General features: G+C 52.3%; 1 protein-coding gene across 2 annotated transcripts in view; it reads right to left on the bottom strand.

Moving 5' to 3' along the window:
- The window catches only part of mapk3 (mitogen-activated protein kinase 3), a 43244-nt gene extending 25995 nt beyond the window's left edge, over nt 1-17249 (bottom strand). For both annotated transcript variants that reach the window (XM_088915323.1, XM_088915324.1), the window contains exons 1-2: nt 16850-17249; nt 12602-12784 (exon numbers count right to left, since the gene is read on the bottom strand). In XM_088915323.1, coding sequence (XP_088771449.1) covers nt 12602-12784; nt 16850-17064 — 398 coding nt within the window. In that variant the 5' untranslated portion in view covers nt 17065-17249. The remainder of the gene's footprint in view (nt 1-12601; nt 12785-16849) is intronic.
- Between the last annotated feature and the right edge of the window lie 1125 nt (nt 17250-18374).

An 18374-nucleotide genomic window follows, 5' to 3' on the forward strand; every position in this document is an offset into this window, starting at 1 on the left:
CTCCTGCACACTGGGACTGAGACTGAGAATACTGTAACACCTGGAGCGGATCACACTGCTGCACACTGAGACTGAGACTGAGAATACTGTAACACCTGGAGCGGATCACACTGCTGCACACTGGGACTGAGACTGAGAATACTGTAACACCTGGAGCGGATCACACTGCTGCACACTGAGACTGAGACTGAGAATACTGTAACACCTGGAGCGGATCACACTGCTGCACACTGGGACTGAGACTGAGAATACTGTAACACCTGGAGCGGATCACACTGCTGCACACTGGGACTGAGACTGAGAATACTGTAACACCTGGAGCGGATCACACTGCTGCACACTGAGACTGAGAATACTGTAACACCTGGAGCGGATCACACTGCTGCACACTGAGACTGAGACTGAGAATACTGTAACACCTGGAGCGGATCACACTGCTGCACACTGAGACTGAGAATACTGTAACACCTGGAGCGGATCACACTGCTGCACACTGGGACTGAGACTGAGAATACTGTAACACCTGGAGCGGATCACACTGCTGCACACTGGGACTGAGACTGAGAATACTGTAACACCTGGAGCGGATCACACTGCTGCACACTGAGACTGAGAATACTGTAACACCTGGAGCGGATCACACTGCTGCACACTGGGACTGAGACTGAGAATACTGTAACACCTGGAGCGGATCACACTGCTGCACACTGGGACTGAGACTGAGAATACTGTAACACCTGGAGCGGATCACACTGCTGCACACTGGGACTGAGACTGAGAATACTGTAACACCTGGAGCGGATCACACTGCTGCACACTGAGACTGAGACTGAGAATACTGTAACACCTGGAGCAGATCACACAGCTGCACACTGAGACTGAGACTGAGAATACTGTAACTCCTGGAGCGGATCACACTACTGCACACTGGGACTGAGACTGAGAATACTGTAACACCTGGAGCGGATCACACTGCTGCACACTGAGACTGAGAATACTGTAACACCTGGAGCGGATCACACTCCTGCACACTGGGACTGAGACTGAGAATACTGTAACACCTGGAGCGGATCACACTCCTGCACACTGGGACTGAGACTGAGAATACTGTAACACCTGGAGCGGATCACACTGCTGCACACTGGGACTGAGAATACTGTAACACCTGGAGCGGATCACACTGCTGCACACTGGGACTGAGACTGAGAATACTGTAACACCTGGAGCGGATCACACTGCTGCACACTGGGACTGAGACTGAGAATACTGTAACACCTGGAGCGGATCACACTGCTGCACACTGAGACTGAGACTGAGAATACTGTAACACCTGGAGCGGATCACACTGCTGCAACACTGGGACTGAGACTGAGAATACTGTAACACCTGGAGCGGATCACACTGCTGCACACTGGGACTGAGACTGAGAATACTGTAACACCTGGAGCGGATCACACTGCTGCACACTGAGACTGAGACTGAGAATACTGTAACACCTGGAGCGGATCACACTGCTGCACACTGGGACTGAGACTGAGAATACTGTAACACCTGGAGCGGATCACACTGCTGCACACTGGGACTGAGACTGAGAATACTGTAACACCTGGAGCGGATCACACTGCTGCACACTGGGACTGAGACTGAGAATACTGTAACACCTGGAGCGGATCACACTGCTGCACACTGAGACTGAGACTGAGAATACTGTAACACCTGGAGCGGATCACACTGCTGCACACTGAGACTGAGACTGAGAATACTGTAACACCTGGAGCGGATCACACTGCTGCACACTGGGACTGAGACTGAGAATACTGTAACACCTGGAGCGGATCACACTGCTGCACACTGGGACTGAGACTGAGAATACTGTAACACCTGGAGCGGATCACACTGCTGCACACTGGGACTGAGACTGAGAATACTGTAACACCTGGAGCGGATCACACTGCTGCACACTGGGACTGAGACTGAGAATACTGTAACACCTGGAGCGGATCACACTGCTGCACACTGGGACTGAGACTGAGAATACTGTAACACCTGGAGCGGATCACACTGCTGCACACTGGGACTGAGACTGAGAATACTGTAACACCTGGAGCGGATCACACTGCTGCACACTGGAACTGAGACTGAGAATACTGTAACACCTGGAGCGGATCACACTGCTGCACACTGAGACTGAGACTGAGAATACTGTAACACCTGGAGCGGATCACACTGCTGCACACTGGGACTGAGACTGAGAATACTGTAACACCTGGAGCGGATCACACTGCTGCACACTGAGACTGAGACTGAGAATACTGTAACACCTGGAGCGGATCACACTGCTGCACCTAGGACTGAGACTGAGAATACTGTAACACCTGGAGCGGATCACACTGCTGCACACTGGGACTGAGACTGAGAATACTGTAACACCTGGAGCGGATCACACTGCTGCACACTGAGACTGAGACTGAGAATACTGTAACACCTGGAGCGGATCACACTGCTGCACACTGAGACTGAGACTGAGAATACTGTAACACCTGGAGCGGATCACACTGCTGCACACTGAGACTGAGACTGAGAATACTGTAACACCTGGAGCGGATCACACTGCTGCACACTGGGACTGAGACTGAGAATACTGTAACACCTGGAGCGGATCACACTGCTGCACACTGGGACTGAGACTGAGAATACTGTAACACCTGGAGCGGATCACACTGCTGCACACTGGGACTGAGACTGAGAATACTGTAACACCTGGAGCGGATCACACTCCTGCACACTGGGACTGAGACTGAGAATACTGTAACACCTGGAGCGGATCACACTGCTGCACACTGAGACTGAGACTGAGAATACTGTAACACCTGGAGCGGATCACACTGCTGCACACTGGGACTGAGACTGAGAATACTGTAACACCTGGAGCGGATCACACTGCTGCACACTGGGACTGAGACTGAGAATACTGTAACACCTGGAGCGGATCACACTGCTGCACACTGGGACTGAGACTGAGAATACTGTAACACCTGGAGCGGATCACACTGCTGCACACTGGGACTGAGACTGAGAATACTGTAACACCTGGAGCGGATCACACTGCTGCACACTGGGACTGAGACTGAGAATACTGTAACACCTGGAGCGGATCACACTGCTGCACACTGGGACTGAGGACTGAGAATACTGTAACACCTGGAGCGGATCACACTGCTGCACACTGGGACTGAGACTGAGAATACTGTAACACCTGGAGCGGATCACACTGCTGCACACTGAGACTGAGACTGAGAATACTGTAACACCTGGAGCGGATCACACTGCTGCACACTGGGACTGAGACTGAGAATACTGTAACACCTGGAGCGGATCACACTGCTGCACACTGGGACTGAGACTGAGAATACTGTAACACCTGGAGCGGATCACACTGCTGCACACTGGGACTGGGACTGAGAATACTGTAACACCTGGAGCGGATCACACTGCTGCACACTGGGACTGGGACTGAGAATACTGTAACACCTGGAGCGGATCACACTGCTGCACACTGAGACTGAGACTGAGAATACTGTAACACCTGGAGCGGATCACACTGCTGCACACTGGGACTGAGACTGAGAATACTCTAACACCTGGAGCGGATCACACTGCTGCACACTGGGACTGAGACTGAGAATACTGTAACACCTGGAGCGGATCACACTGCTGCACACTGAGACTGAGACTGAGAATACTGTAACACCTGGAGCGGATCACACTGCTGCACACTGGGACTGAGAATACTGTAACACCTGGAGTGGATCACACTGCTGCACACTGAGACTGAGACTGAGAATACTGTAACACCTGGAGCGGATCACACTCCTGCACACTGGGACTGAGACTGAGAATACTGTAACACCTGGAGCGGATCACACTGCTGCACACTGGGACTGAGACTGAGAATACTGTAACACCTGGAGCGGATCACACTCCTGCACACTGGGACTGAGACTGAGAATACTGTAACACCCGGAGCGGATCACACTGCTGCACACTGAGACTGAGACTGAGAATACTGTAACACCTGGAGCGGATCACACTCCTGCACACTGGGACTGAGACTGAGAATACTGTAACACCTGGAGCGGATCGCACTGCTGCACACTGAGACTGAGACTGAGAATACTGTAACACCTGGAGCGGATCACACTGCTGCACACTGGGACTGAGACTGAGAATACTGTAACACCTGGAGCGGATCACACTGCTGCACACTGGGACTGAGAATACTGTAACACCTGGAGCGGATCACACTGCTGCACACTGAGACTGAGACTGAGAATACTGTAACACCTGGAGCGGATCACACTCCTGCACACTGAGACTGAGAATACTGTAACACCTGGAGCGGATCACACTGCTGCACACTGAGACTGGACTGAGAATACTGTAACACCTGGAGCGGATCACACTGCTGCACACTGGGACTGAGACTGAGAATACTGTAACACCTGGAGCAGATCACACTGCTGCACACTGGGACTGAGACTGAGAATACTGTAACACCTGGAGCGGATCACACTGCTGCACACTGGGACTGAGACTGAGAATACTGTAACACCTGGAGCGGATCACACTGCTGCACACTGGGACTGAGACTGAGAATACTGTAACACCTGGAGCGGATCACACTCCTGCACACTGAGACTGAGAATACTGTAACACCTGGAGCGGATCACACTGCTGCACACTGAGACTGGGACTGAGAATACTGTAACACCTGGAGCGGATCGCACTCCTGCACACTGGGACTGAGAATACTGTAACACCTGGAGCGGATCACACTGCTGCACACTGGGACTGAGAATACTGTAACACCTGGAGCAGATCACACTGCTGCACACTGGGACTGAGACTGAGAATACTGTAACACCTGGAGCGGATCACACTGCTGCACACTGGGACTGAGACTGAGAATACTGTAACACCTGGAGCGGATCACACTCCTGCACACTGGACTGAGACTGAGAATACTGTAACACCTGGAGCGGATCACACTGCTGCACACTGGGACTGAGACTGAGAATACTGTAACACCTGGAGCGGATCACACTCCTGCACACTGGGACTGAGACTGAGAATACTGTAACACCTGGAGCGGATCACACTGCTGCACACTGGGACTGAGACTGAGAATACTGTAACACCTGGAGCGGATCACACTGCTGCACACTGGGACTGAGACTGAGAATACTGTAACACCTGGAGCGGATCACACTGCTGCACACTGGGACTGAGACTGAGAATACTGTAACACCTGGAGCGGATCACACTGCTGCACACTGGGACTGAGACTGAGAATACTGTAACACCTGGAGCGGATCACACTCCTGCACACTGAGACTGAGAATACTGTAACACCTGGAGCGGATCACACTGCTGCACACTGAGACTGGGACTGAGAATACTGTAACACCTGGAGCGGATCGCACTCCTGCACACTGGGACTGAGAATACTGTAACACCTGGAGCGGATCACACTGCTGCACACTGGGACTGAGAATACTGTAACACCTGGAGCAGATCACACTGCTGCACACTGGGACTGAGACTGAGAATACTGTAACACCTGGAGCGGATCACACTGCTGCACACTGGGACTGAGACTGAGAATACTGTAACACCTGGAGCGGATCACACTCCTGCACACTGGGACTGAGACTGAGAATACTGTAACACCTGGAGCGGATCACACTGCTGCACACTGGGACTGAGACTGAGAATACTGTAACACCTGGAGCGGATCACACTCCTGCACACTGGGACTGAGACTGAGAATACTGTAACACCTGGAGCGGATCACACTGCTGCACACTGGGACTGAGACTGAGAATACTGTAACACCTGGAGCGGATCACACTGCTGCACACTGGGACTGAGACTGAGAATACTGTAACACCTGGAGCGGATCACACTGCTGCACACTGGGACTGAGACTGAGAATACTGTAACACCTGGAGCGGATCACACTGCTGCACACTGGGACTGAGACTGAGAATACTGTAACACCTGGAGCGGATCACACTGCTGCACACTGAGACTGAGACTGAGAATACTGTAACACCTGGAGCGGATCACACTCCTGCACACTGGGACTGAGACTGAGAATACTGTAACACCTGGAGCGGATCACACTGCTGCACACTGGGACTGAGACTGAGAATACTGTAACACCTGGAGCGGATCACACTCTGCACACTGAAACTGAGACTGAGAATACTGTAACACCTGGAGCGGATCACACTGCTGCACACTGAGACTGAGACTGAGAATACTGTAACACCTGGAGCGGATCACACTGCTGCACAGGGGGACTGAGACTGAGAATACTGTAACACCTGGAGCGGATCACACTGCTGCACACCGAGACTGAGACTGAGAATACTGTAACACCTGGAGCGGATCACACTGCTGCACACCGAGACTGAGACTGAGAATACTGTAACACCTGGAGCGGATCACACTGCTGCACACTGAGACTGAGACTGAGAATACTGTAACACCTGGAGCGGATCACACTGCTGCACACTGGGACTGAGACTGAGAATACTGTAACACCTGGAGCGGATCACACTGCTGCACACTGAGACTGAGACTGAGAATACTGTAACACCTGGAGCGGATCACACTGCTGCACACTGGGACTGAGACTGAGAATACTGTAACACCTGGAGCGGATCACACTCCTGCACACTGGGACTGAGACTGAGAATACTGTAACACCTGGAGCGGATCACACTGCTGCACACTGGGACTGAGACTGAGAATACTGTAACACCTGGAGCGGATCACACTGCTGCACACTGAGACTGGGACTGAGAATACTGTAACACCTGGAGCGGATCACACTGCTGCACACTGAGACTGAGACTGAGAATACTGTAACACCTGGAGCGGATCACACTGCTGCACAGGGGGACTGAGACTGAGAATACTGTAACACCTGGAGCGGATCACACTGCTGCACACCGAGACTGAGACTGAGAATACTGTAACACCTGGAGCGGATCACACTGCTGCACACTGAGACTGAGACTGAGAATACTGTAACACCTGGAGCGGATCACACTGCTGCACACTGGGACTGAGACTGAGAATACTGTAACACCTGGAGCGGATCACACTCCTGCACACTGAGACTGGGACTGAGAATACTGTAACACCTGGAGCGGATCACACTCCTGCACACGGGGACTGAGACTGAGAATACTGTAACACCTGGAGCGGATCACACTGCTGCACACTGGGACTGAGACTGAGAATACTGTAACACCTGGAGCGGATCACACTGCCGCACACTGGGACTGAGACTGAGAATACTGTAACACCTGGAGCGGATCACACTGCTGCACACTGAGACTGGGACTGAGAATACTGTAACACCTGGAGCAGATCACACTCCCGCACACTGGGACTGAGACTGAGAATACTGTAACACCTGGAGCGGATCACACTCCCGCACACCGAGACTGAGACTGAGAATACTGTAACACCTGGAGCGGATCACACTCCTGCACACCGGGACTGAGACTGAGAATACTGTAACACCTGGAGCGGATCACACTGCTGCACACCGGGACTGAGACTGAGAATACTGTAACACCTGGAGCGGATCACACTCCTGCACACTGAGACTGAGACTGAGAATACTGTAACACCTGGAGCGGATCACACTGCTGCACACTGAGACTGAGACTGAGAATACTGTAACACCTGGAGCGGATCACACTGCTGCACACCGGGACTGGGACTGAGAATACTGTAACACCTGGAGCGGATCACACTGCTGCACACCGGGACTGAGACTGAGAATACTGTAACACCTGGAGCGGATCACACTCCTGCACACCGAGACTGAGACTGAGAATACTGTAACACCTGGAGCGGATCACACTGCTGCACACCGAGACTGAGACTGAGAATACTGTAACACCTGGAGCGGATCACACTGCTGCACACTGAGACTGAGACTGAGAATACTGTAACACCTGGAGCGGATCACACTGCTGCACACTGGGACTGAGACTGAGAATACTGTAACACCTGGAGCGGATCACACTGCTGCACACTGAGACTGAGACTGAGAATACTGTAACACCTGGAGCGGATCACACTGCTGCACACTGGGACTGAGACTGAGAATACTGTAACACCTGGAGCGGATCACACTCCTGCACACTGGGACTGAGACTGAGAATACTGTAACACCTGGAGCGGATCACACTGCTGCACACTGGGACTGAGACTGAGAATACTGTAACACCTGGAGCGGATCACACTGCTGCACACTGAGACTGGGACTGAGAATACTGTAACACCTGGAGCGGATCACACTGCTGCACACTGGGACTGAGACTGAGAATACTGTAACACCTGGAGCGGATCACACTACTGCACACTGAGACTGGGACTGAGAATACTGTAACACCTGGAGCGGATCACACTCCTGCACACTGGGACTGAGACTGAGAATACTGTAACACCTGGAGCGGATCACACTGCTGCACACGGGGACTGAGACTGAGAATACTGTAACACCTGGAGCGGATCACACTGCTGCACACGGGGACTGAGACTGAGAATACTGTAACACCTGGAGCGGATCACACTACTGCACACTGGACTGAGACTGAGAATACTGTAACACCTGGAGCGGATCACACTCCTGCACACGGGGACTGAGACTGAGAATACTGTAACACCAGGAGCGGATCACACTGCTGCACACTGGGACTGAGACTGAGAATACTGTAACACCTGGAGCGGATCACACTGCTGCACACTGGGACTGAGACTGAGAATACTGTAACACCTGGAGCGGATCACACTGCTGCACACTGAGACTGGGACTGAGAATACTGTAACACCTGGAGCGGATCACACTCCTGCACACTGGGACTGAGACTGAGAATACTGTAACACCTGGAGCGGATCACACTGCTGCACACTGGGACTGAGACTGAGAATACTGTAACACCTGGAGCGGATCACACTGCTGCACACTGGGACTGAGACTGAGAATACTGTAACACCTGGAGCGGATCACACTGCTGCACACTGGGACTGAGACTGAGAATACTGTAACACCTGGAGCGGATCACACTGCTGCACACTGGGACTGAGACTGAGAATACTGTAACACCTGGAGCGGATCACACTGCTGCACACTGAGACTGAGACTGAGAATACTGTAACACCTGGAGCGGATCACACTGCTGCACACTGGGACTGAGACTGAGAATACTGTAACACCTGGAGCGGATCACACTGCTGCACACTGGGACTGAGACTGAGAATACTGTAACACCTGGAGCGGATCACACTGCTGCACACTGGGACTGAGACTGAGAATACTGTAACACCTGGAGCGGATCACACTGCTGCACACTGGGACTGAGACTGAGAATACTGTAACACCTGGAGCGGATCACACTGCTGCACACTGGGACTGAGACTGAGAATACTGTAACACCTGGAGCGGATCACACTGCTGCACACTGGGACTGAGACTGAGAATACTGTAACACCTGGAGCGGATCACACTGCTGCACACTGGGACTGAGACTGAGAATACTGTAACACCTGGAGCGGATCACACTGCTGCACACTGAGACTGAGACTGAGAATACTGTAACACCTGGAGCGGATCACACTGCTGCACACTGGGACTGAGACTGAGAATACTGTAACACCTGGAGCGGATCACACTGCTGCACACTGGGACTGAGACTGAGAATACTGTAACACCTGGAGCGGATCACACTGCTGCACACTGAGACTGAGACTGAGAATACTGTAACACCTGGAGCGGATCACACTGCTGCACACTGGGACTGAGACTGAGAATACTGTAACACCTGGAGCGGATCACACTGCTGCACACTGGGACTGAGAATACTGTAACACCTGGAGCGGATCACACTGCTGCACACTGGGACTGAGACTGAGAATACTGTAACACCTGGAGCGGATCACACTGCTGCACACTGAGACTGAGACTGAGAATACTGTAACACCTGGAGCGGATCACACTGCTGCACACTGGGACTGAGAATACTGTAACACCTGGAGCGGATCACACTGCTGCACACTGAGACTGAGAATACTGTAACACCTGGAGCGGATCACACTGCTGCACACTGAGACTGAGACTGAGAATACTGTAACACCTGGAGCGGATCACACTGCTGCACACTGGGACTGAGACTGAGAATACTGTAACACCTGGAGCGGATCACACTGCTGCACACTGAGACTGGGACTGAGAATACTGTAACACCTGGAGCGGATCACACTCCTGCACACTGGGACTGAGACTGAGAATACTGTAACACCTGGAGCGGATCACACTGCTGCACACTGGGACTGAGACTGAGAATACTGTAACACCTGGAGCGGATCACACTGCTGCACACTGGGACTGAGACTGAGAATACTGTAACACCTGGAGCGGATCACACTGCTGCACACTGGGACTGAGAATACTGTAACACCTGGAGCGGATCACACTGCTGCACACTGAGACTGAGACTGAGAATACTGTAACACCTGGAGCGGATCACACTCCTGCACACTGAGACTGAGACTGAGAATACTGTAACACCTGGAGCGGATCACACTGCTGCACACTGGGACTGAGACTGAGAATACTGTAACACCTGGAGCGGATCACACTGCTGCACACTGGGACTGAGAATACTGTAACACCTGGAGCGGATCACACTGCTGCACACTGGGACTGAGACTGAGAATACTGTAACACCTGGAGCGGATCACACTGCTGCACACTGGGACTGAGACTGAGAATACTGTAACACCTGGAGCGGATCACACTCCTGCACACTGGGACTGAGACTGAGAATACTGTAACACCTGGAGCGGATCACACTGCTGCACACGGGGACTGAGACTGAGAATACTGTAACACCTGGAGCGGATCACACTGCTGCACACTGAGACTGAGACTGAGAATACTGTAACACCTGGAGCGGATCACACTGCTGCACACTGAGACTGAGACTGAGAATACTGTAACACCTGGAGCGGATCACACTGCTGCACACTGGGACTGAGAATACTGTAACACCTGGAGCGGATCACACTGCTGCACACTGGGACTGAGACTGAGAATACTGTAACACCTGGAGCGGATCACACTCCTGCACACGGGGACTGAGACTGAGAATACTGTAACACCTGGAGCGGATCACACTGCTGCACACTGAGACTGAGACTGAGAATACTGTAACTCCTGGAGCGGATCACACTGCTGCACACTGGGACTGAGACTGAGAATACTGTAACACCTGGAGCAGATCACACTGCTGCACACTGGGACTGAGACTGAGAATACTGTAACACCTGGAGCGGATCACACTGCTGCACACTGGGACTGAGACTGAGAATACTGTAACACCTGGAGCGGATCACACTGCTGCACACTGGGACTGAGACTGAGAATACTGTAACACCTGGAGCGGATCACACTGCTGCACACTGGGACTGAGACTGAGAATACTGTAACACCTGGAGCGGATCACACTGCTGCACACTGAGACTGAGACTGAGAATACTGTAACACCTGGAGCGGATCACACTCCTGCACACTGGGACTGAGACTGAGAATACTGTAACACCTGGAGCGGATCACACTGCTGCACACTGGGACTGGGACTGAGAATACTGTAACACCTGGAGCGGATCACACTGCTGCACACTGAGACTGAGACTGAGAATACTGTAACACCTGGAGCGGATCACACTGCTGCACACTGAGACTGAGACTGAGAATACTGTAACACCTGGAGCGGATCACACTGCTGCACACTGGGACTGAGACTGAGAATACTGTAACACCTGGAGCGGATCACACTGCTGCACACTGAGACTGAGACTGAGAATACTGTAACACCTGGAGCGGATCACACTGCTGCACACTGGGACTGGGACTGAGAATACTGTAACACCTGGAGCGGATCACACTGCTGCACACTGGGACTGAGACTGAGAATACTGTAACACCTGGAGCGGATCACACTGCTGCACACTGAGACTGAGACTGAGAATACTGTAACACCTGGAGCGGATCACACTGCTGCACACTGGGACTGAGACTGAGAATACTGTAACACCTGGAGCGGATCACACTGCTGCACACTGGGACTGAGACTGAGAATACTGTAACACCTGGAGCGGATCACACTGCTGCACACTGGGACTGGGACTGAGAATACTGTAACACCTGGAGCGGATCACACTGCTGCACACTGAGACTGAGACTGAGAATACTGTAACACCTGGAGCGGATCACACTGCTGCACACTGGGACTGAGACTGAGAATACTGTAACACCTGGAGCGGATCACACTGCTGCACACTGGAACTGAGAATACTGTAACACCTGGAGCGGATCACACTCCTGCACACTGAGACTGAGACTGAGAATACTGTAACACCTGGAGCGGATCACACTGCTGCACACTGAGACTGAGACTGAGAATACTGTAACACCTGGAGCGGATCACACTGCCGCCCGGATCAGGAAGGATACACGTCCCTCATGCTCTCTAGCCTCCGCGCCCGCAGGATGTCGTTGATGCCGATGATGTTCTCATGCCGAAAGCGCAGCAGGATCTTGATCTCGCGTAGAGTCCGCTGGCAGTACGTCTGGTGCTCGAACGGGCTGATCTTCTTGATGGCCACTCGCAGCTTATTGACATTGTCATAGGCAGAGCTGCACAGAGAGAGAGAGATTAACCATACACACACACTGACTGGACACTCCAGTACATGAACACTGCACTGAGAGAGAGGGGGGTTAATACAGACACACTGACTGGACACTCCAGTACATTAACACTGCACTGAGAGAGAGAGAGGGGTTCATACACACACACTGACTGGACACTCCAGTACATTAACACTGCACTGAGAGAGAGAGGGGTTAATACACACACACTGACTGGACACTCCAGTACATTAACACTGCACTGAGAGAGAGGGGTTAATACACACACACTGACTGGACACTCCAGTACATTAACACTGCACTGAGAGAGAGAGGGGTTAATACACACACACTGACTGGACACTCCAGTACATTAACACTGCACTGAGAGAGAGAGAGGTAAATACAGACACACTGACTGGACACTCCAGTACATTAACACTGCACTGAGAGAGAGAGGGGTTCATACACACACACACACACACTGGACACTCCAGTACATTAACACTGCACTGAGAGAGAGGGGTTAATACAGACACCCTGGCCAGACACTCCAGTACATTAACACTGCACTGAGAGAGAGAGGGGTTAATACAGACACCCTGACCAGACACTCCAGTACATTAACACTGCACTGAGAGAGAGAGGGGTTAATACACACACAATGACTGGACACTCCAGTACATTAACACTGCACTGAGAGAGAGAGGGGTTAATACAGACACACTGACTGGACACTCCAGTACATTAACACTGCACTGAGAGAGAGAGGGGTTAATACAGACACACCGACTGGACACTCCAGTACATTAACACTGCACTGAGAGAGAGAGGGGTTAATACATACACTGACTGGACACTCCAGTACATTAACACTGCACTGAGAGAGAGAGGGGTTCATACACACTGACTGTACACTCCAGTACATTAACACTGCACTGAGAGAGAGAGGGGTTCATACACACTGACTGGAAACTCCAGTACATTAACACTGCACTGAGAGAGAGGGGTTCATACACACACACTGACTGTACACTCCAGTACATTAACACTGCACTGAGAGAGAGAGGGGTTCATACACACACACCGACTGGACACTCCAGTACATTAACACTGCACTGAGAGAGAGGGGTTAATACAGACACACCGACTGGACACTCCAGTACATTAACACTGCACTGAGAGAGAGAGGGGTTCATACAGACACACTGACTGGACACTCCAGTACATTAACACTGCACTGAGAGAGAGGGGTTAATACACACACACTGACTGGACACTCCAGTACATTAACACTGCACTGAGAGAGAGAGGGGTTAATACACACACACTGACTGGACACTCCAGTACATTAACACTGCACTGAGAGAGAGAGAGGTTAATACAGACACACTGACTGGACACTCCAGTACATTAACACTGCACTGAGAGAGAGAGGGGTTCATACACACACACACACTGGACACTCCAGTACATTAACACTGCACTGAGAGAGAGAGGGGTTAATACACACACTGACCGGACACTCCAGTACATTAACACTGCACTGAGAGAGAGAGGGGTTAATACACACACTGACTGGACACTCCAGTACATTAACACTGCACTGAGAGAGAGAGGGGTTCATACAGACACACTGACTGGACACTCCAGTACATTAACACTGCACTGAGAGATAGAGAGGGGTTCATACAGACACACTGACTGGACACTCCAGTACATTAACACTGCACTGAGAGAGAGGGGTTAATACAGACACCCTGGCCAGACACTCCAGTACATTAACACTGCACTGAGAGAGAGAGGGGTTAATACAGACACCCTGACCAGACACTCCAGTACATTAACACTGCACTGAGAGAGAGAGGGGTTAATACACACACAATGACTGGACACTCCAGTACATTAACACTGCACTGAGAGAGAGAGGGGTTAATACAGACACACTGACTGGACACTCCAGTACATTAACACTGCACTGAGAGAGAGAGGGGTTAATACAGACACACCGACTGGACACTCCAGTACATTAACACTGCACTGAGAGAGAGAGGGGTTAATACATACACTGACTGGACACTCCAGTACATTAACACTGCACTGAGAGAGAGAGGGGTTCATACACACTGACTGTACACTCCAGTACATTAACACTGCACTGAGAGAGAGAGGGGTTCATACACACTGACTGGAAACTCCAGTACATTAACACTGCACTGAGAGAGAGGGGTTCATACACACACACTGACTGTACACTCCAGTACATTAACACTGCACTGAGAGAGAGAGGGGTTCATACACACACACCGACTGGACACTCCAGTACATTAACACTGCACTGAGAGAGAGGGGTTAATACAGACACACCGACTGGACACTCCAGTACATTAACACTGCACTGAGAGAGAGAGGGGTTCATACAGACACACTGACTGGACACTCCAGTACATTAATACTGCACTGAGAGAGAGGGGTTCATACAGACACACCGACTGGACACTCCAGTACATTAACACTGCACTGAGAGAGAGAGAGAGGGGTTAATACACACACACTGACTGGACACTCCAGTAAATTAACACTGCACTGAGAGAGAAGGGTTAATACACACACACTGACTGGACACTCCAGTACATTAACACTGCACTGAGAGAGAGGGGTTCATACACACACACTGACTGGACACTCCAGTACATTAACACTGTACTGAGAGAGAGAGGGGTTCATACAGACACACTGACTGGACACTCCAGTACATTAACACTGCACTGAGAGAGAGAGGGGTTCATACACACACACACTGACTGGACACTCCAGTACATTAACACTGCACTGAGAGAGAGAGGGGTTCATACACACACACTGACTGGACACTCCAGTACATTAACACTGCACTGAGAGAGAGAGGGGTTAATACACACACACACACTGACTGGACACTCCAGTACATTAACACTGCACTGAGAGAGAGAGGGGTTCATACACACACACTGACTGGACACTCCAGTACATTAACACTGTACTGAGAGAGAGAGGGGTTAATACACACACACTGACTGGATACTCCAGTACATTAACACTGCACTGAGAGAGAGGGGTTAATACACACACACTGACTGGACACTCCAGTACATTAACACTGCACTGAGAGAGAGAGGGGTTAATACAGACCCACTGACTGGACACTCCAGTACATTAACACTGCACTGAGAGAGAGGGGTTAATACACACACACACACACACTGACTGGACACTCCAGTACATTAACACTGCACTGAGAGAGAGAGGGGTTCATACACACACACTGACTGGACACTCCAGTACATTAACACTGCACTGAGAGAGAGAGGGGTTCATACACACACACTGACTGGACACTCCAGTACATTAACACTGCACTGAGAGAGAGAGGGGTTAATACACACACACTGACTGGACACTCCAGTACATTAACACTGCACTGAGAGAGAGGGGTTAATACACACACACTGACTGGACACTCCAGTACATTAACACTGCACTGAGAGAGAGAGGGGTTAATACAGACACACACACTGACTGGACACTCCAGTACATTAACACTGCACTGAGAGAGAGAGGGGTTAATACAGACACACACACTGACTGGACACTCCAGTACATTAACACTGCACTGAGAGAGAGAGGGGTTAATACACACACACTGACTGGACACTCCAGTACATTAACACTGCACTGAGAGAGAGAGAGAGAGGGTTCATACACACACACTGACAGTGTGACTGTGTTGTCAGTACCAGTACCCGGCAGGTACAGGTAGCACTACAGGCTACGCTCCGTCGGTCCGTCTCTGTCTCTTCCTCCCGGTACCCAGCACTGCCACGCCTGGTCTGCTCCGACACGCACCCCCGCAAGACACCCCTCTCCCGGTGTGGGGTGCGGTGCTCAAAGCCGGAGGCGAAACACGCGTGGGAACCTGCCCCCACGACACCCTGATCGCCACCCGCCGTGCACAACACCACACTCCCCCCCATAACTGCGATGGCAGCGCCTTTCCGGCTGCAGAAACGCGAGCGAGAAGGACGCCCTTACCAGACCATCCCGTACGCGCCCTCCCCGATGTACTGCAGGTCGGTGTAGCGGGGCCCCACGTCGAAATTCTGCCCCTTCACCGACTCCAGGCCCGGCTTGGAGCCCCCGGCCCCCGTGGAGCCGGCGGCCGGCGCGGCGGCGCCCCCGGCCCCGGCTGGGGCGCCACTCGAGCCCGAGGCTGCGGCCGCCGCTGCGGTGGCTGTCGCGTCCGCCATGACTTCCGTGTTGTTGCGAGGCCGAGGTGCGAGTGTTTACACGGCGAGCTTGTGTCACTGTGACAGGGAGGGGCTAAGAGAGGAGGAGGAGGAGGAGGAGGAGGAGGGACCGGAGTGCGGATTAAGCCCCGTTTCGCACAAGAACAGGGAGCCGGAGACGGGGGCGGGGGAGCGCGTTTCTCACTGGCGGAGGGGGAGGCGCGGAGAGAGACGAGGCCTCGCCGGCCTGAGCGCAGAGACAGGACGCCCGGCCTCCTTCTCTCTCTCCTCCTCCTTCTCCTCCTCCTCTTCCTCCTCCTCCTCTCCCCCTGGCGAGATGCGCGCTGCCGCCGAGGCAGGGCGCGGCCCCGACGACGCTCTGTGGCTCTGCACGACTGCGTGTCCGTGGGAGTGAGAGTGGGAGTGGGAGTGGGCGGAGGCGTGGGCGTGGGCTCGTTGCCATCCCGGCTTGGGAACCCCGTTTCGAGAAGCACAACACCGAACAAGAACAAACACGAGTCACGTCCCGACAGGCTGAGGCAGAGATAGACGGTGAACGCCCGGTCGCCCGGGGCGTCCGGAGTCTGAGCAGAAACCACAAAAACAGACACATATATATAGTTGAAAAAAAATCCGTGTTGTATATTTCACGGCATTGAAAGATTTGTTGTTGTTGTTGTTGTTGTTGTTGTTGTTTTTAAAAGAAATGCACATGAAATGAAAAGAAGGTGCTAATTGTGCGAAATCACGCGTGGGCGCCAGGGTTGGGCGTGCGGATTCTAGCTCATTTCTGAATTTAATCAGAATGAACACATTCCTCACACTCGTGCAGCGCGTTTCTGGACACACACACGCAGAGCGCTTTACAGGTCATGGGGATCCCCTCCACCCCCCACCAGTGTGTACCCCCACCTGGGTGATGCTCCAGTATTCTCCCCACACACCAGCTCTCAGTGGGGAGGACAGGTCAGAGGTCATTAGGGGTTATTAATAATACCCTTATACTTATATAGCGCCTTTCTGGACGCCCCGCTGGTGGTGGGGATCCCCTCCAGCAGCAGCAGTGTGGAGCCCCACCAGTGCGCTCACACACAGCAGCTCTCAGAGCAATGAGGACAGGTCAGAGGTCATCAGGGGTTACTAGGAGGCCAGGACTGGTCAAGACCGGGGGGACACCGGGGTAACACCCCGACTCTTTTATAGAGACAACCCGGGATTGTTCATGACCACAGAGAGTCAGGACCCCGGTTTTACGTCTCCTCTGAAGGACGTAGCCCTCTTACAGTCCAGTGTCCCCGTCAGTGTCCAGCCCTAGTCTTTTATAGCTCACC

This window comes from Atractosteus spatula, chromosome 5, assembly GCF_055471065.1.
Source record: "Atractosteus spatula isolate fAtrSpa1 chromosome 5, fAtrSpa1.hap1, whole genome shotgun sequence".
NCBI lineage: Eukaryota > Metazoa > Chordata > Actinopteri > Semionotiformes > Lepisosteidae > Atractosteus > Atractosteus spatula.